General features: G+C 31.9%; 1 protein-coding gene across 1 annotated transcript in view; it reads right to left on the reverse strand.

Moving 5' to 3' along the window:
• The window catches only part of CSMD3 (CUB and Sushi multiple domains 3), a 1,093,095-nt gene that overhangs the window by 91,461 nt on the left and 974,966 nt on the right, over positions 1 to 26,668 (reverse strand). The window contains exons 42-49 of the mRNA XM_033126920.1: positions 25,357 to 25,566; positions 22,568 to 22,756; positions 21,716 to 21,893; positions 20,675 to 20,820; positions 9,075 to 9,155; positions 8,285 to 8,398; positions 1,421 to 1,609; positions 894 to 1,040 (exon numbers count right to left, since the gene is read on the reverse strand). Coding sequence (XP_032982811.1) covers positions 894 to 1,040; positions 1,421 to 1,609; positions 8,285 to 8,398; positions 9,075 to 9,155; positions 20,675 to 20,820; positions 21,716 to 21,893; positions 22,568 to 22,756; positions 25,357 to 25,566 — 1,254 coding nt within the window. The remainder of the gene's footprint in view (positions 1 to 893; positions 1,041 to 1,420; positions 1,610 to 8,284; positions 8,399 to 9,074; positions 9,156 to 20,674; positions 20,821 to 21,715; positions 21,894 to 22,567; positions 22,757 to 25,356; positions 25,567 to 26,668) is intronic.

The raw sequence follows: 26,668 nt of genomic DNA on the forward strand, positions 1-26,668 counted from the left end.
TTGTTTATAAAATATTTATGAAAGTAATTTTCAGGTGAATGATTAGCAATGACCTGTGGTTTGGGAAAACATGATCTAAACACTGCACAGAAAGAGATGGCTGATTGGTTCTGAAGTATTCTGTTACTGAGCCACATACACATAGCATCTGACATAAACTAGGATAGCAATAATAAAAGGAATATAACCTTCACATAATGGGAAACTACTTATGTACACTTACTCAACAAGAAAATTATGGACTCAACATCAGCAGACCTTATAAAAAGAAAGACATAGAAAAAGCTATTTCATTTTGATATTAAAATTATTTTCAGGCCACACCTTTCTAAACGTTACTCAATGAAAATCAGTAGTGACAAAACAATTATTTTTTTTTTTACATTTTAAATGATGTATTCATCCTTCTCTCTTTAAATATTTAACAGTTAGCAAGTATCACAGATCGATGAATGATATTGAAAACAAAATTTTTACCATTGTACGTTTATCTTTTGTTTAAACTTGTCATTTAAAGGAGTTACTAAATCGATCAGATATACACAATTGAGCACCACTATCAATTTTGTGAAAGTTCAAAGGAAACAAATCCATTGGGGGGGGGGAAATCATTAAAAATGTAAGTTTAATTGATAACGAACTTACTTAAGTTATTAATATTCTAAGTGCTTTTAATCTTTTCAAAAATCATATGACCAAGTTGTAGAATTATTATCATTACAATGAGGAAACTGAGCCAGAGAGAAGTCCCATAAATTGCTCAAGAAACATCAGTGGAGGAACTATGACTTAAACTCCTGTCTAATTAAAGAGTGTCTGTGTTTGTGCTCTTTAAAAACAACCACACTGAGGATGCAGGTGAGACCTGTACTAAAGTTGTAAGTATCACATACCTATATATCTTATCCGGAAGCCTTTTTTGTTATTGCCGTGATCTGCTGACCATTGAAGAAAAACTTCATGACCATTGCTTGTTATATTAAAAGCAGATGAATAATCTCCACTGAGGGAAATAAGCACTGGACTTTGAATATTTGGTCCTTCAGAAAGAAAATAATACAATTTAGATACACCTGAATAATTATGTTCCAATTTACTTTTAGTATTTTATATCATTAGAATACTATTAAATATAGTGAAATTGTTCTGCAACCAACTACCTCATCAACAATAACTTAAAACATAATATAAAATGTCCGTTTTAAATATTTTAATGTGGTAGCTAAAGAATCTACAATTTATAAAATCATCAATTACCAGTTTCATATGGTATTTCAGTAAATTGGATGTTGATACACTAAAAATATCTATAATATAATATAAAACCATATAAGCGATTATTTATACTGAAGGTCTACATGTATAAATAGAATATTTGGACTCAATTTAGGAATATCCAGTAAATATAACCCATGGTTACCATCATACACCTGAAGAACATCAAATTCCTTTTCTGTCTGGAAGAATTCTACAAACATGCTGATATTATATCCCTTTTCTACTGAAATGCTCCAGGCACACATTTGAAGATTAGGGTAACTGTCAGGATATCCAGGGCTCAATATGACTCCCGTGGAATCTAGCCGTAATTCGTTGGCAGGACAGAGCACTGTCAAAGAAAGAAATCATTAAATAATGCTAGTGTTTTAGGCCTAAATGAAAACTGCATTTTCAAAACTGGAAACTCTGCTTTCATGTTCAATACTATAGAGGAGACAATACCTTGAATTACGTGTTAGAAGAGACTTGCATTAAGCTTGCAATTCAAAAAATTGGAGGAATACCTAAAAACATATAGTATTGATTTCCTTTTTTTTTTTTTCTTCTATTACATAGAAGACGCATTACTTTTCTGGACAATAAATAGATAAATAATTAAAAGTTGAGGCATTTATTTCTTTCTATTTCTTCATGTTTTCTCTTACTTTTTCTCATCTTCTTATGTCCCACCCCCTCTGCCTCTCTTATCTATGTCTTTACCCTTTTCTTTTCCCTCATTACTTTCTTCCTCACCCTCTTCTTTCCTAAACTTTAACTCACTCAGGCTGTGGGATCAAACAGGAAACTGCTCTCTCATAGAGTATTCATTCCAGACAAAGCCACTAACTGATCTCAGGAATCAGCTTAATCCATGTGAATTTAACACAATTTGGGGGTTACCAATTACCTTTCAGTTCTTTGTGCTATTCCACTCTATAAATGTAAGTCAAAGCACAAGCTCTTTCTATTTCATAATATTACCTATGCTGTACATTCCAGAAATATATACAGAGGGTGCCTAAAAAATGTATACACATTTTAAGAAAGAAAAAAACTGAATTAAAATTACACTGATGGTAACCACTTTGAGCACCTCTTGCAATTGCAGAAGTCAAATGTGACTTGTATTCATCTTTTGTTATCAGTATATATTGAGTATTACAATTTTAATACAGTTTTTTCCTTTCCTAAAATACGTATACATTTTTTTGGTATCCTCTGTATGTATGTGTGTGTGTGTGTATATATATGTATATGTGTGTGTGTGTGTGTGTGTGTATATATATATATATAAAATATGTATATATTATATATTATATACATAATTAAACTATTATATATATTATAATACATATATATATATACACACGCACACATTTATATATGTATAATATAATATATATGTATCCTGTTTCCCCAAAAATAAGACCTAGCTAGACAATCAGTTCTAATGCATCTTTTGGAGCAAAAATTAATATAAGACTTGGTCTTTTTCAGGGAAACACGGTATATATGTATATATTTGTGTGTATGTGTATATGTATATATTTTTGTGTACACAAAAACAGAAAATTTATTACAAAAAAACATAATTATGATGTAACAGTTTCCAAAGGACAGTAAACTTTAATTGCTGACATCAGTAGCATTATGCAGTGGACCAAATAATACAAACATCTACTTAAATATGCGTTGTGAATGAGAGTGTCACCAAGATGATAAAATCCTATCACTCAAAAGATTCAATTTCAGTCTTTGGTTTTCTTAAGAATTTGAGGTTCTACGATGTGGGAAGAGGACTGGAATTGCTCAGTATAGCCCACACTGTGCATAATTAAACTAAATACCTCTTTACTTGTGAGAATAGTGGAAGTGGCTATGGCAAAATGTCCTATGGACCTCATTGCTAAAGACTTTTTAAACTTAGGATGGACCAATTTTTCAGTTTTACTATAAGGGATATTCAAGCAACTGGAGTGGACTAGATAAATTTTGAGGGTTTGGTGAATTGGACAAACATTCCATGCTATTTTCTAATCTAATTATTACACAACTTCCATCTTGGTGTTAGATAGCATTGTATTTCAAAATAATTAGAGCACCACCTTAAGTAGAATCCTTGTTTTTCAATGTTTGTTTAAATGAGCTAGACTTGGAAATACCAAATATAGTTGCTGGAATATAGATGAATAGATGGTGGATTTATATACTGACCATTTCTTGGGTGCAAGGACAATGAAATATTTTGAGTTATAAAATCTCCAAGTAGTGTAGGGATGACAAAGAGTAGTAAAACAGGGATTTAGAGCAACATTTGACTGCACTTTAACCAAGCTAATATCTTAAAAAGAAATAACTTGAAAATAAATTCTGCCATAAATAATACACAGATATTTGAAAGAATTGACTATAGAATATAGCACAGCTAACTCTCAGAACTGTTTTCTATGTTGTTTTTTTTTGTTATTTTTTTGTTTGTTGTTGTTGTTGCTTTTTGGCTTTTACTTCTGTTTCTTTTATTCCAATTTGAGAAGTTTGCTTCTTAAATGTGACTTTAAGATTACAAAACATTGAATCTTTTGAGTGATAGGATTTTATCATCTTGGTGACACTCATTCACAATGCATCACTGAATAATGCTATCGATGTTAAAAATTAAAGTTACTGTCCTTTGGAAACTGTTACATCATAATTATGTTTTTTTGGTAACAAATTTTCTGTTTTTGTGTACACAAAATATATACATATACATATAAGAGTACGTACTTTTTTTTGGTATCAGCTCATTTTCAGTCTTAAAAAAGAAACCTGACCTTTGTTTTTCACAAAATAAAAAAAATTAAAAAATATGTAAAATAAATAAACTTAAAGGTTAGAGTGAAATGGAAAATATGTGTCAAAGATGAAGAATATTATTGAATATCAGCTATGGCATATTGAAATAAAAGATGTATGTAACCACATGATAAGTTGAAGTAAGTTTTAAGGAAGGGTTTATTTAGTGTGTGCCCAGATATTTAACACTTCTGGAACATTTAGCTAAGTAAGTAACTGTTTGGATTACTCCCTCACTAAAAACCATTCAGCAGCTTCTTAATTTGATAGAAAGCCCTCCAAGTTCAGTCCTTGCTCACCTCCCCAACATTGTTTCCTGCTGCTCCTCCTCTGAAATGTAATGCTCCAAACGTATGTACAAAGACGGACAGCTTTTTGAACTCAGTACATTCTTTTGTGCTTCTATTTCAAATGTCCCTCTTTTGCTGCTGCATTTGAAATGTTAGCACATTTCAGGTGTATCGTCCTCTGTGGAACACTCCCTGAACCTCTCCTCCATCAACCCAAGCAGAATTGTTGATTTATTTCCCAGTGCCTCTGTAGTAATGTAGGCTTCTATTATTGCAGTTAGCAATTCTATAGCTATTATTTCCTTTCTTTCTTGGTTCTCTAGTCTGTGGTTATTGAAAAGCAAGTGCCATGTCTTAGTTAATGTTTTAGCCCCAATGTTCTGAAAAGAATAAACGTTCCATATTACTTTTGAAAACAAACAAACAAACAAAAAACTGGTGTGATCCAACATAATCTATCACAAATACACAAATTAATCTATTCTCATGCTATTCAACATATAGCAAAAAGCCAGACAACCATCAATAATAAGAGTAAGTTTTTTTTTTTTTTTTTTTTGATCGTTAGGTAGTTTTATTTACTTGCAGCAAGTAAAGGAAATGGGATTCACATCCAAAGTTCTGTCCCCTGGAAAGAAGGCTTAAGCATTGCTTATATACACTATTTGGTTAATTACATGTTGCTTTCTTCTTTGCAGTTGGCTACACTTATCCAGCTGAGTTCCTGTCAAGTCAATCCTGTTTCCAGTTGTGTCTGCAAAATACTGTGCTACATTTTAACATTCAGCAAGAATAGCATTTAGTAAGAACCACCCAGACCTTGAGACCCTTGTCCTATCTAATACTAGGATGTGCCTTTCTACCAACCCATGCTCCTGGCCCACCACCCACATGTTCCTGCAAAGCAATGTCCTTCAGCTTATTCAATACAGCTTACTGATCTTCATCCCTTCTCTGGTTATTTTTGGAATTAAGACTGAAAGAGATCAAATTGTTCCCTGAGTCTGTAAAATATTCCAGGAATTTTCTTTTTTTTTTTTTTTTTGTAGTTGAAATAAGTCCATATTTGTTTTCTGATGCTTACAGTCAAAAAAGCCATAAATCTTTTTATTATTATTATTATTATTATTATTATTATTATTAGTTTCTGGTATACAAAACAATGTAATAGTTAGATATTTCACCCCTCACAAAGTGATAAGCCCCCTTCCCCCAATCTATTGCCTCTCTGGCATCATGTATAGCTTTTACAATTCCATTGACTCTATTCCCTATACTATACTCCATATCCCTTGACCATATATATATATATATATATATATATATATATATATATATATATATATATAATTATTGTTGACATACAATATTATTGAGCTTCAGGTGTACAGTGCAGTGGTCAAACATCTACAGCATCTGTGAAGTGGTCTCCCTAATAAGACACCCTATAAAATCTGAGTTCTTATTGATTATGACTTTGTTAGACACTGTTAAGCATCTTTTGTGTAGTATCTCACTTATCTGTCACAATGACTTTAAGAAGTCTGTACAATGTTTATTCCCATTATATATATGAGGAAACTGATGTTCAGAAAGTTTAAAGTGCACAGTCTCACAGATTCAGCTAGGTGGACCCTACTTTTTAATCGCCAAATGTAACCACCCACTATGTTACATTTATATCAAACTTTTTGAAGTGCACATTTAGAATTACTTTCTATATTTTATGTGTGAGATAGAGAACTACAGAAGATCCAGGGAAGAATAACAGAAATGATGCAGCCTCATATAGGAAGAATGAAAAAAAAAATCAAATAATTTAAATAAACTAAAAACAATGTAGATTAGTTCTAAAAGATTCCAAATGAAGGTCTGTTAGCAATCTTGTGAATTAACTCAAACACAAATGTAAAGTTAGATTTTAGCTTAAGTGCTAAATTAATTAATAAGTGCCTATTAATTAATATAGTAACTCAGCATGGACTCCTTCTGAGGGATAATTTATTAATTTTTAGCTAGTTATCTGATGTTATTATGAGACAAAAATTTATTGTCTTTTTTTAATATTCTGCACAGCAGATAGAATAAGAAGAGATGCCATTACTAATGTATAGAAAATTCTGATTTTAATAACAAGATATTGAAAGTATAAGAGATGAGAGATTGTGAAATAACTAAGTTATCTGAATTGTTTTATTTTATTTTAGAAAAAATATATTGAATTGGGATCCAAATATCAAAAAAAAAAACCCAAAAAACCGTGTTGTCCTTCAAGAGCTTACGATGTAGTTTATGTACTGGGGCCCAGAAAATCCTGGTATGTCATTGTTCATTTGCAACTTCTTGTGTCAGCGCAAGTTATTTTCCCAGGTATACACTCGCAAAAGGCTGAGACTCTATCTTCTGCATTCACATATCTAAATATCTGAATGTGAATCCTAAGTAATTTATTGTAAATACAACAAAAGTAGTCATGTGTAAAGAAAAAAGTTAGATAAATGACATTTAAATATCAGGAATATACATGATAGACTTCAGAATACCCTACCAACTTTAAGATGTTCTTAAATCTTTGACAAAGTATAAGGGAAATTTTCACATGGGCAGTGGTTTATACCTCCAAACATTTTTTTTTTATTTTTGCTACTGTAAAAGCCCTTTGTGAAAATCCTTCCGTCTTCTTATAAGGACTCCAACGACATAGAAAATCAAATATTCATTCCCACTTTTAGTAAGTTTGGAATAAAAAACATAATTTTTGTTTTAGGCCATAACAGTTAATATACTGCACAGGGAATAGGTTTCCATTCCTCAGAATAAGTCTCAATGAAAAAAGTAATCCAAGAAAAACTGGAAAGGGAAAATCAAATTCAATTAAAATTTGATTTAAATTAACCAGTATTTATAATTATAATAGTTACTACGTGTTAGGGACTGTTCTGGGCCCTAGAAGCTACACAAATGAACAATACATGATTCTTGAAGATCCAAATTCCAACACATCATTCAAGGTCCATTATGGTCTTTTCCTTGTAACACAGTTAATTCTTTGAAGTCCATAACCTACTGTTTTTCACTTCTGGGTCTTTGCATATACATTTGTCATTTGAACCACCTTATCCCTATCTCTATTTTAACAGAGTAAGTCTCACTAGTAGTTTGGAAACCATGGCTCAGAGAGGAATGCCTCCATCGAGTTTTCCCTGTCCCATAAACCATTAAACACTACACACACACACACACACACACATACATATATATATATACTATACTATATATATAGTATACATATATAGTATCGTGTGTGTGTGTATATAGTATATATATATAGCATATATATATAGTATAGTATATATGTGTGTGTGTGTGTGTGTGTGTGTGTGTGTATATAGAATACATATATAATTCTATAGTCCTCTGTCATAGGTCCTTATTCTGTGGCCTTCATAACAGAGACCATTTACAAGTTGGTTTTTGTTTCTTTGTTTTCCTCTCAGATCCTCATACTGAAGAGGTGCTCAATAAAGTTTAATGAATCTAGTGGTTAGAACAGGAACTACTTCCAAGCACAGGCAATCCACATTGGAGCCGTTACTTAAAATGGTTTCTCTTATTTTCTACGTCCATTTCTACCCCTCACAGCAAAAATAATTTCAGTAAGATGAACTGACTTTGGGATGAACGACAAAGACTAAACTTTGGAAGAATCAAAATGTTCAAAGTTAAATCTGAGAAATAATGGAATGAAAAACATTAAGTTACACATGAGTTGTGTAAGTTCATCAACCCTGCCTGTTAAGTATTGACTATTTATATAAAATAGATTTTTCTCAATGTTGCCAGCATTGAATTAAACATAACACAAATATTTGTAAATAAATAATCATAATAACTGGTACCTTGACAAACTGGAGGTGCCCCGTCCATCTGGAGTCGTTCTCCTAATCTGCATGTCAGAATTGCATTCCCAACCAAAGTAAATCCTGGAAGACACTGGTACCTAATAATATCACCTATTAAAAAACGAACAGACAAAGGGGGTTTCAGAGAAGCAACAAGGTAAAAATTTTCAGATGTTTCTATTGTAAAATCAGACTCTTTTTTCTTTCAGTCATTTTTAATCAGTATAAAATCCTATTAGTTGTAAGCAGGGAAGCTATTCCAAATATTGAACTACCAGGACTTCACAGGCACTGACCAATCAGATCTGAAGCTAAGAGTGAACTATTAGTGAGACTGTACTGGTGCACACCAGTTGGATAAAAGCAATAGTAGTAAGGAAATAATCTGGTTGGTGTAGGTAAGATATTCATTTAAAATGTATCAAGCAGTAAAAACTGTTATTAGTTCTTGCTTTTATATTAAGATTAGATTTACATTGGTCATTGATATTTGCCTACATTTCTTAACCAAAATCAATATGATAATAATAAAAGTTTATTACAGCAACATTATACAGTTATACGGTTTAAATTCTCACACTGTTTTCTAATTGTACATCCAGGAAATATAGAATTCTCCCTTTCCTTTTTTCACTGCTGTCCATCCTTAAGAATTCTAAACAATCCCCATCTATCCAGAGAAAGAGGGTGGAAGACAAGCTGTTACTGTACTTTATTTTTGTTTCTTTTTAAGCAAATACCTCTGTTAAGAGTGTGTTTTCTTTGAAAGTAATTTAACAGACTTTACCTATTTCAAATTCATCGTCTTCTGTCAAAATTTCAGCATTGGGTACAGGTGGTGGAGGTTGGCACACTCTTAGTTGATAGGCTATAAAAATAGACAATGTGTTTATTCCTTCTCTGAGCAGATATATATATATATATATATATATATATATATATATATATATATATATATACTCACATATGTGAAAACTATGCAAGGTTTACATATAAGAATATAAATAAATGGTAGAATTTACTAAGTTTCAGTTATTTCTTTATTTAAAAAAAAAAGCTGTTAACAATGAGGGGACATAAATCATTCCTTAGATGCCAAAATATTTTCCCATGGTAAGAGTACTTACCTTTTAATTCCTTAGTTTTTACACTCATTCTATAATATTCCTCCTTGTTAAGTGCTTCATAACACCTGCTATTTTCCTTCTTGGCATGATCACAATTTGGAATTACATATTCATGTCTGTTTATGTGCTCAATGCCTATCTTATCCAAAGTTCAGCACAGAATCCCCAGCACCAAGTAAAGTGCCTGGCAAACAGTCATAATTTCAAACAAACAAGTACTCTCAATGCTAACTCTATTCCAGGAAATAGTATAAACACTTTATTTTTATTAACTATATTAGTCCCTATGACAATGTTATTTATTTCATTACTCAAGTTATATAACTATTTCCATAATTTTCTCCATTTTATAAAAGAGAAAACTATTAAAGAGAGTTTAAAAATTTGTTCAAATCACACAGCTATAATGTGGTAAATCTGGAATTTGAAGCTAGACAGTCTGGCTGAAGAGCCTTCTCTAACCATGCTACATTAGTATGTTTACAAAATATCTATTTATTAAGTTTCATGTTTCCAATTATCTATATGACTTGAACAGGTCATCCCATTAGATTAGAGAAATTCCTTTTTGACATAATTTAAAGACCACCAAAAAGAAAGGAAAAAAAGTCTCTATGAATCAAAGTATCTTGACTACTAGCCCTGTATATTTATATCATAATCATTGGCTTTATTAAAAACCTGTTTTCACTCGGAGTCTTTTAAAAATGCCGTATACTCTTGTTCATTCAAGAGACATATTTTTACATAATTGTGACATCTGAATAAGAATCTGTTTTATATGCTTAACTTTATTACTTAAACTCACAGTTATTTATGTACCTCCATATGCAGATAAAGAGAATAAAGCTTAAAAGACACAGTGAGGTATCTGAGATCACACGACTAGTACAAGTTTAGCCATGACTCTATCCTATGTCCTTTAACTTCAAAGCCCATACCTTTAATATTGCCCCTATTGTGAGAGTGTTATGAGAGGACTGAGGTGCATCAATCAGACCAGATAAAGAAGACTCCTATAAAAGGATATGAATGTGATACATTTTTTAAAATGCATAAGATGTTTCCAGTTCTGAAGGATAATCATGGCCAGCAGAGCATTTCAGATGTAGGAGGAAACATGACAAAAATTTGAATACTGATTCATCATCATGTAACAAAACCTATTTATAAGAGGTTAATAGTCTAATAAACATCCAGGTTAATAAGGACAAAGAGAAAAAAAAAATTCAAAATGTAGACGGAGAGGGATGAATCAAGGAAAATGTGTTTCAATATCCTGCTGTAAATTGTTGTCTGTCTCTTCAAACATCTTCCTTCAGGTACTTTAACCTGTTTATAAAAGCTCTTGCTGTGCAGAGATGTTAATTTGCAAGTAAAACATTGCTCTACACACAAGAGTTACCACTGGAGAACAGAAGACTTGCTGGGAAAGAAGCCCAGGGCAGAGAAGTATAATCTGGATGTTTAAGAAAAAGTTGAGTTGAGGGTAACATTGGGAATTTTGAAAATCATTTTCCTGAAGTTAGACCTTAAAAGAGATACAATTATCAAGGTGCAAGGAAATTGTAAGAATGGCCAAAGCATTAAGAGAAAGGGGAGGGGAAAACAGAGAACCTTCCTGAGAAATTCTTATGAGATTATGCTTTCAAGAAGAGCATTTTATTTGATCTTAATGTAGAACAGAGGTCAACTCAGAGGATATAGAATGGTGGGTATGCCCTCCTATGAATTATTTCACTTTTGTTTGCCGGTTAAGTTATTTTTATTCTTGGTGCTAATCACCTTATTTTGCTATTTGAAAACAAGCACATTTTTATCAATGAAGAATCCATGACTATTGCAGAACATGCTTAGAATGACCTAGATAGCTCAGTTGCAGAGTTTAAAAGAGTTTATAAATTGTTAATGAGTAGTACAATACTCAGAAATATTATGTGATTTTCCCAAGACCACATGGGTGCTGTGAGCTAAATCATATTTTACTCTCTGTTCTTTACCATCACCAGCAGTTTTAGAAACTGTTTCTAGAGCCAAGGAGTCACGTTGGGGCCATGGAGGGTCCAAGGAGGCACAGTGCCCTTACCTCCTACCTCTACCTCAGTAAGAAAAATTCTATTTACATGAATCTTATAGTTTTGAATTCTAAATAAACTTTCTTTGAACAGATTTTCTACAATTTTTATGCAAGTAATTTTATTGATTCCTCTGACTTCAAGACTGACTTTGTCTCAATTCCCAATTTTCTATCACCGGGCTAAACATCTCTTTGGAACTCTTGACTGCCTATTTCCTTTTATCCTTTACTGTTATTTGCTAGTCACAGATCTCTGTTTCGTGGCACATAATCATGACCTGTTCCAAAATTTATTATTGTCCATTTATTAGCTTACTTGTTCATTGTTTGTGTCTCTATCTAGACTTTACGTAACACGAGAGAGGAGACTGCTTATCTCTCTTTTTTACTGCTCCTTTCACTATGCTTATAATTCCAAAAATATTTGCCAAATAACATGCAAAATATAGGTTTTCTTGGGAGGGAAACAGTCTCTACACAAATCGTCTTACCTAAAATGACTCTCAATTCTAAAACTGAAAATGGGGCTGAAATAGAGGCAATTATGGGCCAGAGGGCTAAAGAATGGGGTCTAAAGAGAATCTGAGAGGCTTTTGAGGGTTTCACCATGCAATTTTGATTACAATGTAAAGGATGAGAGGGTAACGAAAAGAACCCCTTTGTAGAATCTGTTCTTCTTTAAACTCTTGAAGGCAAAGTATTACAAACAGTTAAACCACAAACGGCTTCCAACAATTCAATCTTCATCAATTGCTACTAGTTTGTTTGCTAAAATAAGTCTAAAATTTGTCTAATGCCTTTTTATTCTTGCTGGAAATAGGGTTGTTGCAGATGTTATAAGTTAAGTTGAAGTCATATTTAATTAAGGTGAGCCCTTAAACCAGTATGACTGCCATCCTTATAAAAAGAGAAGAGATAGGGATGGACACCAGGGAAGACATGTGACAATGCGACAGTGATTGGAGTCATTTAACTACAAACCTGAAGATAGGACAAGGCAAATTGCTAAGGCTCTGTGCTTTGGTTTTCTCATCTACAAAATAAACATAAAACTAAGATTGAGTTAATATATTGCAAAGTGCTTAGAATCGTGCCTGACACATATGGTCATTTCAAAGGGAAAGGACATTCCCTGTTTGTCAAACATTGACACGAGCATGGATACTGTGATGACAGTTGTGCCCTGAACACATAGCATCTCAATCACATGACTTAACTCACAACCCCAACGTCATTCCAAGGGCTAGTACCCATGTGACTTCCCAGAACACATCAAACAAGCATTTGGGGTTTTATTATGATTTAAATTGGCTGTATTTTGAAAATGTTGAGATTCTTTATTTGTTTTACTTTGATGTATGTTATACTATAATATTAAGTCCTTGAGTTCACCATCTCATTTTTGAGTCCTGTATAATAAAGGTTGTATGTGTCTGTGGTCTCAAAACTGATAGCAACAGAGTCCTGAAAATCATATTCAATAAATACTAACTGATAACTGAGTTAAAATAATATCTCATCCTTTATAATGTATATACTTTGGAAAAAAAATATACAGGTCTAGGATGAATACACCCAAAATGTACAGGTTAGAATTATACAGGTTGATTGACCTGGAAGTCACTTTATAAATCACCTATTCTAATCTCTTTATTTGGGGGCAGTGGAGGGAGGAGGAGGCCTAGCGAAGTGAAGTGAGGTCGACAGGGCCACACATCGTTACTGGCAGAACTGAACTGAAACTTTTCAACTGTGTCATCTAAATTTTAAATAGTATTAACAGGTATTTTAGTCCATGCTTTTCATGGATTGTTCTATTTAGAAACAGCTTCATAATTATGACCATTAATGATAATGCTGTATAACATAGCGATTTACACATTTAAAATATACATTTGATCTAAATCTGTGTTCTCTTCAGAAGAATCATTTCATTTGACATTCCATTTGGCTTTAAAACACCATTGACTGTTTAATAACTGCATGAGGGCATCGTATTCTACATGTCAGTATTTTTTGAGGATGACTATTGTTTGAATAGTTCCCTATTTTTGTTTAAATGTGTATAGATGTCTGGTTCCTGGTCCAATAAATTTGCTTTCGGAAATTGCTTTAGGGTTTGTCTCTGGCAATATTTTTTGGCTATTTTTAATTTCCTATTTTCTTTGTAATGAAACATCCAACCTTGTCCCAGAAAAGAATGTTGTATTTATCTACTTCAGTTCAACTGAGCTGTTAAGGCTTCTTAAAAACAAACAAACAAACAAACAGAACATTGGCAAATTGCCATTCCCCATTCTTTTTTTAAACCAAAAAAGCACAAGTGTACAACCTTTCTGCCAAGTAAAAAAAAACGTATTCCTTACAGAGGAAAACAAAAAACAAAAAACAGCATAATGTTCTCTGCTCGCTAAACGCTAACAGCTCACTATAACCACTGGTGTACTTCAGTGGTGACTCAGATTAGTTCAAGTGTGATAATTTCATGATTTGGGGGAAAATTTGGAGGAGAAAAAGCATTGATAACTACATGTTCAGTTATGTAATTTTGGCAATGTTATTTCAAAAGTTATATAAAATAAGTTTAAACAGTTCCACATAAAAACAGACTTAAGAGTGTTTAAATAAATGGTCTACTAGTTCTAATTAAGAGGGAAAAATAATTACTTTTTTTTTTCCAGTTTGGAGAAAATCTGCTAGTGAGTTGACATGAGTAAGTTTCAGCAGTGCTTAAATAACATACAAACATCATTTTTGTTCTATTAATATTTCATAATCGGTTTGTTTCTGCCTAAAGATGAATCTTAGAAATCAAGAGAAAATGCTCATCCCTGGATTTACAGATGACACAGAAAATTCTCTTTCATGAAGAATGTATCAACATGATCTACCCCACCCTTAGTATTTCCCTAGGGATGGAATAACAGAAGTACACAAAGCTACTGGGAAATTTCCTGGAGTATCCATAAGAAAATTCCAATATCTGCTGCATGAATTGACGTCTCCATATTCAAATAGCTACTTGAAAATATCCTGCGTTAATGCTGAGCCCATTAGAATCTGAAAAGTAACGTGCCCAGGGACGTTTTGTTAAGTGGTCCAGTTACCTGGGATATTAGTAGGTAACAGCACATCAATGGTAAGATTTTGTCTTTGTCAGTCTCAGTTTTCCTCTCCCACTTTACCACCATAGTTTGATTTGCTTTTAGCTATGAAGGAACATGCTATAGCTATTTTTAACTATCACTTTACACTACTCTGCATACTGAAAATAAAACAAAACAAAACATCTCCTGTATTCTGTTAGTTTAGAGCAGGCCTGGCTCTAACTGATAGACCTAGGTTTTGTACTGTTGACCATGAACAAATTCACAAACATCAGGTGGTAATTCTTTGACCTTGTTGGAGGAAGACAAAAGCAAGACCTTTCCACAATCATATCTGAGCAAAGAAAACAAAAACAAGAACAAGAAACAGTCCAAACCCTCAAAATGACCAAGGTTCTTCCATCACAGATAATGAATGAATGTTGCTTCCATACCAATTATAGTTTTAGGGGTGTCCCATGCCTTTTACCTTCTAGATAAAAAGTATTAAGATACCCAATTATAGAACTGCTCCAATGTTCTGACAGCACCCAATCCAGAGGAAAAGCATGCTTCTTGGTACCTTTCCAGAACCATCTTACACAGCCCAAATCCTATTACTAGCCTCTCCTAAAACCCTCTTACTGAGATGCCAAGGATCCCTCAAGGTATGTGTCTCACTTGTTACAATGAGTCAATAAAACCAGCCTTATTTAATTAAAGGTGTGTTCCTGATGGACTTTGGCTAGAGGGGAGGGACAGTAAAATAATGTAGAAAATGCATAACATAACTCATCAATAGGTATGCACATAAAGTGAAGTGTCAAAACATAGTAAGCACTTTTACATGACTTTTAGTCATATCTAATAATCACTAGATAGTCATTAAATAACAGTAAATGGCATTATCTTTTCCTCATGACAGCTTCAGCAGTTTGGTGTGTAGCTTCAACATACACATTTATATATAATTCTAAAATACCTATATCACCTATGCTCTCTGGACATCAAACAATGAAACACTTTATGAGTTCAAAATTAAATCTATTGAAATATGAAACGAGGTAAGGTCTTTAGGTTTTGTGAGGCAAAGGGGTCACATAGTTCAAAGTAATACTGATTTATGTTTTATACAAACTGTGTCCTTATATCTACAGCAATCTCTTTTAGGATGAGACTTTGTGGAGTTAAATATACTTGTCCCCAAATACAGCATTTATCATAAAGGCAATGTAACCTTAAAAGATGACCTACGAGACATTGCAGGTCTTTTAAATGCAATTCATAAAAATAATCCGAAAGTCAATATAAAATCAACGCATTCTTTTACAGTTGTGCCAATAATAGAAAACAATAAATAATATAAATTATTAAATCATATTAAGACAATCCGAGTATAATTTGATAATTAAATCATATTAAGAAAATCTGAGTGTAAATTGAATATCTGATATTGAATATCTGATATAAACAGTAAAATGATACCTTCTATTTTAAATTAATAGATATGCATTCTGGCTATACTATACCCTCCTGATTGTTTTGATTGCCTAAGTCAGACCTTGAATAAAGCTTATTTTCTCTTTACAGAATGACTGTAGCACATTTTGGGAACTAAGAACAAAAAAACACTAAGCTGCGCTAAACATGCCAACATATCATAGTCAGCATCTAGGTCCTGTGGAAGAGAAGCACTAAGAAGTGCCAAGCTCCAAGTTATAATTAAAAGAGTTTTCTTAAAAAAAAAAAAAAAAAGATGACCTATAACCTTGCTAAAAGTGAAAATCATTTTTGCTAAATTTTTAAAGAAAAATTAGGTTTATATACCATTAAATATAATTTATGCAAAAGATAATACTAGCTTAGGACATTCTCTGGCACTTAGTAAAATCTCAATACATTTAAGCTATTATTTTATTGCTGTTGTTGTCATTATTTAAAAATAAGTCATTCTTTGGAGTCAGACAGACCTCTTTTGAATTCCAGGCAGCACTTCTATTTATTAGAATAGAAATATCTGGCTTTATGTCCATTACAAATTTTTTCATTCAGTTCTTTCATTATTAAAATGGGGATAATAATACTTATCTTGCAGAGTTATTACAAAAATTAGCAAGAATACATGGAAAATACCTCTCATAGTGCCAGGAATTTTAAGTTTTCAGTAAATGGCAGCTATGACTCTTACAGTAAGTAGCATACAAAGTCAGTGTCTGCACAAACATGCAGTTAAATAGGTTTTATGTAATTTACTTCCAAAGAGTCACTGATGAGGACTGAATGTTATCGTTTATTATAAGCCAACCCCATCTTGACTGTATGTCAGATATCAAGAATATTCCGTTATTACTTTAGGGAATTACAATTATGGCAATACAGAGACAGACAAAAACATTTCCTCAGATGAAGAAGAAATGTGATATATGAGAAAAAGTGCCTCAACAGTTGCACCTGTCCTATTTTTTTCATTGCACAGAAATTTCATTTTGCAAAGCTTTTTATAAATGTTATTTTTGATCATGAAAGGCTTTCTGAAAGTGATATTTTATAAAGACAGATGGCTGGCTGGATCTCATAAGGAAGTCAGGTTAGAGAAAAATAAAACACATGTTTTTCTCCTTTCAGACATATTAAAATATATTAATAAATAAAACCTAAATGATCAATGTGATCTTAAGAAAATATGTGAAAATATGGATCTGTCGATTTTGTATAATAAATACACAAGTCCTAAGAAAAGCACTTATTTCTTATAGGGAAGAGCATAACAGGAGATATTAAACCAATGAGAATTTAAAGAAAACTGAATATGGGAGTAAACCATTCTAAGCTTAGGTGTAATCAATCGGCTTAAAATAAGTGTTAAATAGTAAATTACCTACTGGTATACTTATCGAAAAAATAGCAAATGACTTAAACAACGTTTTTTATCGTTATGAGAGTTCACTTTGGCACTAAGCTATAGGTACTGAATATGGGCACAAGATATCAATATTATATTTTAGTTGTATTAAATTGTATTAATTGTATTAATACTAATTTGAAAACAGACTTTTTTTGTTGTTTCTGTGAGGGGGGATGGGCATATATCCACAGAGTGTAAAATGATCTTTGTGAAACTTGTCACTATTACAGCTCAAATAAATTACACAACTTTTGAAAAAATCTGAACACACTATTCCCACTGTAAAACAAAAATGTAAGTAATCCATCAGTCAATAATCAAAATATAAAAGGGTTAATTTAAGAGGCAGAAGAAATGTGATCTGCGTCCTCAAAAAAGCATTCACCATTATTAAACTCACAGGCTTATAAAACAATACACCATACCATAATTAAGTTCTCAAAAATTTGGTTAAAAGAGTTATGTGCAATCAGAGAAAAGATGCTAGTGATCCTATGAATTCCAGTTATCAAGAAATGTAGGAAACAGGACTTAACATGGAGAGACTTACAGAATTGAAGATTGAGTAAGACACCATTTGAGAACGGAAGCTCAGGAAGCAGTGAGAGAACAAAACTGACTGGAGTCAGAGTAGACACTAGGGAGTAAGATTCAGTGAACCAGATTATAAGGTAGCTTTAACATTGATTTAATGTAGGTATCCTGCATTCTTGAAAAGGTGAGTCAGGATGAAAGCAGTGCTTTAGGAATATTAGCCTAAGAGGGCTGGTAGAATGGAAAGCATTTGTCAGTTTTAACACGGGCCCTGACTACATTTCCGAATTTCAAGGTTATTTTTAAGGTTTAGGTAAAATTCCCACAGATATTGATGAGAATGTTAGGCTTCTTTAGGCTCTGGCAATTGTGCCTTGTTATGAAATTTAAAGTATAAAAATAAATGGTCTATTAGCAAAATCTAAAATGTAAGATAAGGGAAGGGAAGGAAAGGAACAATTTACTGAACATCTACTCTGCCAGGTACTATGCTAACTGTGTATTACCGTGTTTCCCTGAAAATACGATCTAACTGGAAAAGAAGCCCTAGCAAGATTTTTCAGGATGACACTCCCTGAACATAAGCCTATGTGTCTTTTGGAGCAAAAATTAATATAAGATCCAGTCTTATTTTCAGGGAAACACGGTATCCTTTGCCTCCAATTCTCATATCATCTCTGCAACATCATGCTGATAATACTAGTAACATTGACAGCAATTACTTGGGTTAAGCTACGCAAAATTGCCCAGCACTTTTTGAGCAAAATTTTCAAATGGTTCATCCTAATTTATGCGGGTAATGGGAATAATTTTTCTATACACAATAGCTCATGAATCCTCTCAGCAATCCTACCATGTTGTTTTATAGCTAAAAAAAAGGGGGGGAGACCAAAAGGTAACTTGTCCAAAGTCAACTGGAAAATGAAACACTGAACACTTGATCTTCTTTTTCCTTAGCTAATTCTGTTTTTATTATACATGACTCAAAACCTAGTTATACAACAGGTGAAACATATTTTGGTATAAGAATTTTTGTATACATTTACATAAATGTCTATGTAAATCATATTTTGTGTGTGTGTACATACTCCCTGTAATTGTAATCTTTTCTATACGAATACACACACACATACACAGACACCCTCTTCTCTGACAATATATCCCCTTTGTCTCCTAATGTTTCCCCAATGTCTCCTAAGTTTTACAAGAGATTTATACTTCTATAAGGTTATCTTATGGATAGTCCATCAATGAATAGTCCCTTCTTTGTCATTTGTTCAGGCAGGGATCACAAAACAATAAAAATGTATGTAGGGAACCATGAAAAAAGAAAATATACAAAGTGCAGGTCACCAACTAATTCATCTTTGACCTTAACTATTATTTAATTTATTGCTTCCTGAGTTATGATTATCTGTCAAAGTAATAAAGCTATTGTTATAGCCTTAGACTTTCTCTACATATTGTCAGCATCAATAACCAAGTCAGTAAAAAAGGCAAATGAGTGATTAAACAATAAAAAGTCTGAATAAAATTTATCTAACTGAATGTCCCCTTTCTGATTGGCTATGCTGGAGTGTACCTGCAGCCGTAGGCCCTACAGAAGTACAAATTGAGTACCATCTAGTGGCTGATAAGTACTGAGATTAAGCAAAACAAGAGTTTTCTTACCAATTCTCTATTTCTAAACCCAAAGTGCTTTGAAAGTCAGCATAACCATAACTGACTTACCATATTTTTCATGGAATATAAGGTTTGAATATCAAAGCTTTACTTTGTGTCAAAAAGGATGAAAATATTAAATTGTATATCAATGTAATGTACAAAGTACATGCTCATGTTGCATATTTTCATATAACTTACACATTTCATTTAGCTTATTGATCCTGTGAAATACGGTATTGGTCTGACAAAGTCATTATGAATCAGAATGTGTTTTATGGAAGTATGGTCATAGCAGATAAAGGGATGTGATCATTAGAAATAAATAAACATTTTCTTATTTATAATGAAATAATATGAATTTAAAATTAAAGAAAAATTTTAAAACTCTATGAAACCATATGAATGTTATCTCAAAAAGTTAATGTTAAGAAGAGAGAACCCATAATAATTCTACACAAAGAATTAAAATTAAAACTCTTCATAAATTATGCCACAGTAGTAAAAACTATGAACTTAATAATATGGAATAGTCACTTAAAACTATGATTCTAGAGTAGATACATTTTTGAAACAAGAGTATAAATGAATGAGTAATAAGATCCAAAGCATAAAGATAAAAGCTAATTTTAGAAAGACTCACAGCAGGTTGAGTAGATAAAACATTTTGTATTGAAAAATCTATTAATGTCTCACAGTTACATGCAATGAAATATGAACAGCTGGTTCTCTTTTATTGATTTCCATGTGAAAAATGATTATTTTCTATGGTGTAATTACTGACTGATTTATTTCCTATTTCCATTTGCTTACATTTTAATGTCCTTAAAAGCTTTGAAGAGGTTATTCTTTACAAATAAATATGTGTTTGAAAGGATAAAAAAGTATCAAATTTTAATATCTTTTCAATCATGTGTTAAATATATTTTACACTCATTTTTCCAGGACAATTTTAAACAATACCAAATGAAATATAAACTCTTAGATAATACGAACCATGATAGCTGAGAACAAAAAAGCCACTTGTTGTAAAATCACTGTGGAATTTGATTAGAATCTGATTTGAAGTGCTATAGACTGATTCCAAAGCAGTATTGCCACTGAATTGCCCGATCTGAGGTGAGTTTTGATCTGGCCCATCCCTATCAGAGAGAGACAGAGTAGAGAGGGGAGAAAGAGAGATTGAGATTAATTTTTTGGAGAGTTTTCCATAAAGTTTAATAAAAATATTACATATGAGATGAAAAACATGCAAAATTGAAATTACCAATGATCGCTCAATCATATTGGTATATTTTATGTTTATGTAGATGATAAAATATTTAAAAATGTAAAAAAAAAAAAAAAAAAGATGACATTTTTACCTAAAGGAAATGCACCCATGTTAGCTGCAAAGAATTACATGGTGTTTGGTTTCCTGACCACAACCAAGAGCCTCAAAAATCCTTGAAATTTGCCCTCATTTTATTTTCTTTAAAGTAATCTTGAGTATCGTAGACTGTGAAATTTGGAAGGGATCTTAGAACTCATACAGTAATTCTATTAGCCAATTACCAATAATTACTTTAGATACTTTCTTTGCAATATATTTTAAATAAAGATGTTTTAATTAACAGGATAATGCAAATTTATTTTGTAACGAATTATTATGACAGAAATTCAATAATTATATTTAAAATTGTGATTTGAACATAGGCTTTTAATTTTCACTGTTTTTTCAGAGAACTTTCTTCCTTTAAACTTATTGATATTAATTCCATGTTTTTTACATATTAATTTAATAATAAATTTAAATGTTTTTTCACACGTAAAGTTTTTGTTCAAAGTGTTTAGCTACTTTATGGGCAAATAATCCAAAATGTATTTCTCTTTTTTGTCTCATTCTACAAAACACATACTGTCACCCTCAGTTACTCACACCGATTCAAATATCAGATAGCAATTTCTGTTTACAGATAGTTGTGACATATTTTCATTGCTACCTTGTTTCACTGTTATATGTAATTGAATCAACCAATAACAAGGGTCCTGGCTTACCATACAGTAATGAAATCATAGATTGGCTCTGTTTGAAGGACAGTGAAATTGATGTAGATTCCATTCCCAGGGGCTACTCTTACAAGCCAAAAACAATCTTGAAAGTTGGGATATTCATCAGGATACCCAGGAGAGTAAATGGTGCCATTCATCGCGGTTATATTCCCTCCACAAAGAGCTACAGAAAAGATACAAAGCAAAATGTTAAAATAAAAGTGAATTGAATACAGAGAAAAAGACAAACATTGCATACCTCTTAAGCAGTATAAGATACATCTGCATTGTTTTTATCTCAATTAGGTATATAAAATGCAGTTGCAAACCATGAACAAAATACTTGTATAGTCAGTTTTTATTTATTTTTCCACATGAGGCATGCTACAGTCATTAACTATTACATTGTCATCTCTTTTTTCAAATACTTTATCAGTAAGTACACTGTTCACCTTTTATTTTTCTTGTATCATGTATACATATATGGCCTTATAAGAGGTTCAAGGCATTTTTATTTAACAGATATTTTTAAGAGGAAATGAGCCCAAATTCAGTAGCAGTATCTGGGTTATTGGTTTATATAAGAATAATTATTATTAAACACATGCACATGCATGTACATAGACACACACAGGCGCGGAGCTCTAAAGTTTTAACTTTATTTTCACCTCAAATGAGAAGGTTAGGATTTCTGCCAATAATGATAAAATCAGTTATTCATGGAGCTTTCAGGGTTTTACCTGTGTAGTAACTATAATTATTCAACTGAAAGAGAGACTGTATGTTTAGCATGCTATTTGAAAAGGAAGACACAAAAGAGTGCCAAAACAAAACATATTAAACATAGATGAAGCATACCTTCACACCTTGGAAGTGGATGATTCCAATTACGACTCACTCCATGAAGGCAAGTGAGAGCTGAATTTCCAATTAGTGTGTATCCAGGGAAACATTCAAATGAAACGGTTTGACCCACAGTAAAATCATTGCCAATTACAAAGCCATTTCGAAACGGGCGTGGATCAGGACAGCTTTGGAGCTGATAGGCTGCCAAAGGGAAAAGAATGAATTTTGGAAGACCACAGATGAGTACTATTTGTAACTTGCAAAATAGAGACAGTGTTGCTTGCAGTTGGTTATAACCAGTAATTCAGGTTTATAATAAATGATGTCAATGAGAATACGATATATGTTTCTTCTCATGTCTACAATTTTCACATTTGCAATGTAGTACAATTCATAAAAGTGCATTCAGTTTCTTCACCCGCTTGTGCAATCTACCTAAATTATAAGTTTTAATGAAAATGTAAACGACTCTTACAGCCACAATTTTAATCAAGCATATTCTGATTCCTTTACATAGAATGTAATTGCTTCCTACTTACACTGCATATACATAGAATAAATTAAATGTGTGTAAACCTAATTCTGAGCCTTTTTGAATATTTTACTAATTTTTCTCTAAAAGAAACAAGCCACAATATCCCTCTGTTTAGTTTCTCCAAAGAAGTTATTGAATAATATAAAGTACTAGTAAACAAATTTCCTTCTAATATAAATTTTGTTTAGTTAACATGATATTTTTGGCACTGTAGTATAACTGCATATTTATTTGTTCATACTCCTATTGTTCTATAGTCTCCTTGAGATTTAAGTTCCTATTTGTTTTGTTTATCATACCCAAAAGTCTTGCCCATTGCACTTCACATAGTAAGTGCTTAAACACTGATCAATTTAGAGACCATGACCAGTGATTACTATGCATTTCTCAAAAATTCAGAAAGTAAATCACTTCTCGGCCTTTTGGCTAAGATCAAGTGTAAACATTCAGAAAGTTCTTAAAGTCTAATCGCAAGATAAGATCAAGTGTAAACATTCAGAAAGTTCTTAAAGTCTAATCGCAAGATAATCCAAAAATAACATTGATTCTGTTACTCTGTATCAAGTAACCCATTTCTCAAAAATGCCAGGAGCTGAATGATATAAATGCAGTAAAACAAGAGATAATTTTAAAATTCAACGTAATTCACAAATAATATCTAGTGATAATTGTAATACATTATGGCTCATGTAAATGATATTCATATTAGATCAGTAACAGTAACAGAGTCTACATCTTTTATACTTTTATTATGTAAATAATGAATCTTTTTTCAAGGACACATTGACAGAAAGATGCAGTTAATAAAGTCCAATTTTTAGTTTTACATCATTGAAATAAGAACACTATTTTGAGAGGCAGAGGAGAAATGAGGGCAGGGAAGAAAAGATGAAGCTGGTTTTAAGTGAAATAAAAAAGTGCTGGCATAAGGCCCTATATACTTGCAAGAGAAGGACCACAGATAACGCTCTGAGTTTTCTAGCAGCAAAGAAGAAAATTAGTGGCCCAATTGTTTCTGAGATAATTAAATTCACTGGGAACACACTTAATTGTGTACTGAGAGGTGGTAGAAATGACTCCTATTTTATATAAAGAATGCTGTGTCACATGCTCTTAAATTATGTATGCAAACATAATACAAATTGTAATTAGTTTAGACCTATGCAGTTGGATGTCATGTCTATTTTAACTACACTTAAATGTCATTTTGGGTATATACTTTTGTTAAGCAAATATTTATTGTACTGTTATGGTTCTAGGCACTTAAGATACATCAATGAATAACACAAAGGTCCCTGCTCTCCTGGAGCTCACATCCAAAAGTATCACACACTCATGAAATCCTTTAATAATTACAGCAGAGAAATACATTTCAAATAATTTGATTAAACATTGAAGTCACTGGAATTACGTTGTTTGTGTAAAATATCATAAGTTTAATTTAAAATTTTAGACTTTATTAGATGTGAAATAATATAATAAAAGTAGCTAAAATGCACCAAATAAGTACTGATGATATAAATCATCATATATATATATATATATATATATATATATATATATATATATATATATATTTTACATTCATTTTATCATATAAACTTAAAAACAACTTTTCTGGGAGATACTATTACTAACTCCATCATGCCAATGGAAAAATGGAGTCGAACCCTAGGCCACTTTAGATTAAACAGGGAGAACCAACATTTGAGCCTAGGTCTACCTACCAGAATCCAACCTATTCGAAAAGGATAAAAATCTTACTCAGGGTCATGCAGCACTTTTATATCAGAAATAGGCCTAATACATGATTGTCAAAATTTTTATTTTATATTCTTATGACTATAGAATGGAATCAAGGTATGCCACATTATTCTATCATTATAAAGTAAAATAATTTTATATATAATAGATGAGTACTATAAAATATCTTTTCAATATATTTATTTTTATACAAAAGCAAACATAAATCTTTGATAGTCAGCTTGCTTTGCTTTAACTACCTTGTCTTGACTTAATTTATTGTGTTTTAAGATTAATTTAATCCTTTTTTCATGATTAGAGTTTTCTAAGGCCTCAGAAAGACATCATTCCCCTTATACAGTTGCCCGTAAATTACATTATTTTAAAAAATCTTGCTAATTGAAGCTTGCCTTGATTTAGGTTCCTTTCTCTTTCTAAAAATACAAAATACTTAAGAGTTAGTAAGATTGCTACTACCTGATCCGGGGCTAAATAAACTTTCACTTTTTATTATCCATCTCACCTTGGTATACAATGTGGAACCCTTGCTTGTTTTGTGAATAGTCACTGTGAAAATACAGGCTGGTTTCATGGGTCGTGCTGAATAAGGAAGATTGTATTTGAGGACCACTAAGTCGGCCAATAACAGTACTAGTTTCTGAGGATCCACTTCTGACTTCCAAATAATCATGTATGGTTTCTGTAGAAAAATTTACAAACTGGAGATGTACACCTAAAGAAAAATAGCAAACATAATAATACTTTATTTTTTCACCAAATTAAATACACACACAAAATACACTCACATTAATACACTTTGATATCTTTCCGTTGAGGTTTAGGGACATGCTCTCTAGATCTGGGCCATGGATTTGCTATAGTTCAAAGTAACACTACTATTCTCAAATGCCACAAAATAGTCTCAATATCTTTATAAATAAAACTAAAATATGAAATAGTGAAATGTTACTAGGATGGAAAAAATAAAATAAAAGGCTCGTTAAGGTATGTTTGCCTAATTCAATTTATATTCTGTTTTAGTGGATTTGATGTTTTTCTTATACCTACCATTATCCAATTGTTAATAAAATCTGACATTGATTAAGCATTTTCTTTTTCACTAGGCACTGTTTTAACTGTTTATGTATGCTAACTTATTTACTGTACACAGTTACTAATGAGAATGAGGAAAATAAGGCACAGAGAAGCTAAACAAATGTGCTAAGTTTTCACAACAAATTAAAAGAGGTGAAATTCAAACTTAGATACACCAGCCCTTGAGCGCTTACTCTTAATAACTACACTTAATAAAGTCACGTTTTGTTACTCAAAAAAGAGTCACATGAAAACTCCTTGTTACATCAAAAAAAAGTACTATTGGACAAATAACTATGGGAAATATTGAAAAAATTATTTAAAATATTAAACATGTTCTTGTACAATCACAAACTTCTTAGAACTTTGAACAGGCTACCTTACCATGTGAGGCCCCAAGATGTGCTATTTTTTCTAAAAATTTTCCCTGATCCCCCTTTTCACAAATTATCTTGTCAATAATTATTTCATGAACATGAGAAAATAGTTCAGTAACTATTGATCTGTATTCAATTTTCTTTTAAAAGATTATGAATTACTTATTGAAATACATTAGAACTAATATTTAATTTAGCAAAAACTCAAATAAAACAGTGGAATTATTTCAATGTAATCAAATCAGAACCAGACTCTTATGTTTTCATTTCTAAAACAGAGATGTGTCTTCTTTTTAATTTTTAATGAAGTTGGGTTTTGGAATCAAGGAAGAATTAGCAACGGGTAAATTGAAGATGATATAA

Source organism: Rhinolophus ferrumequinum, chromosome 14, assembly GCF_004115265.2.
Source record: "Rhinolophus ferrumequinum isolate MPI-CBG mRhiFer1 chromosome 14, mRhiFer1_v1.p, whole genome shotgun sequence".
Taxonomy (NCBI): Eukaryota; Metazoa; Chordata; class Mammalia; order Chiroptera; family Rhinolophidae; genus Rhinolophus; species Rhinolophus ferrumequinum.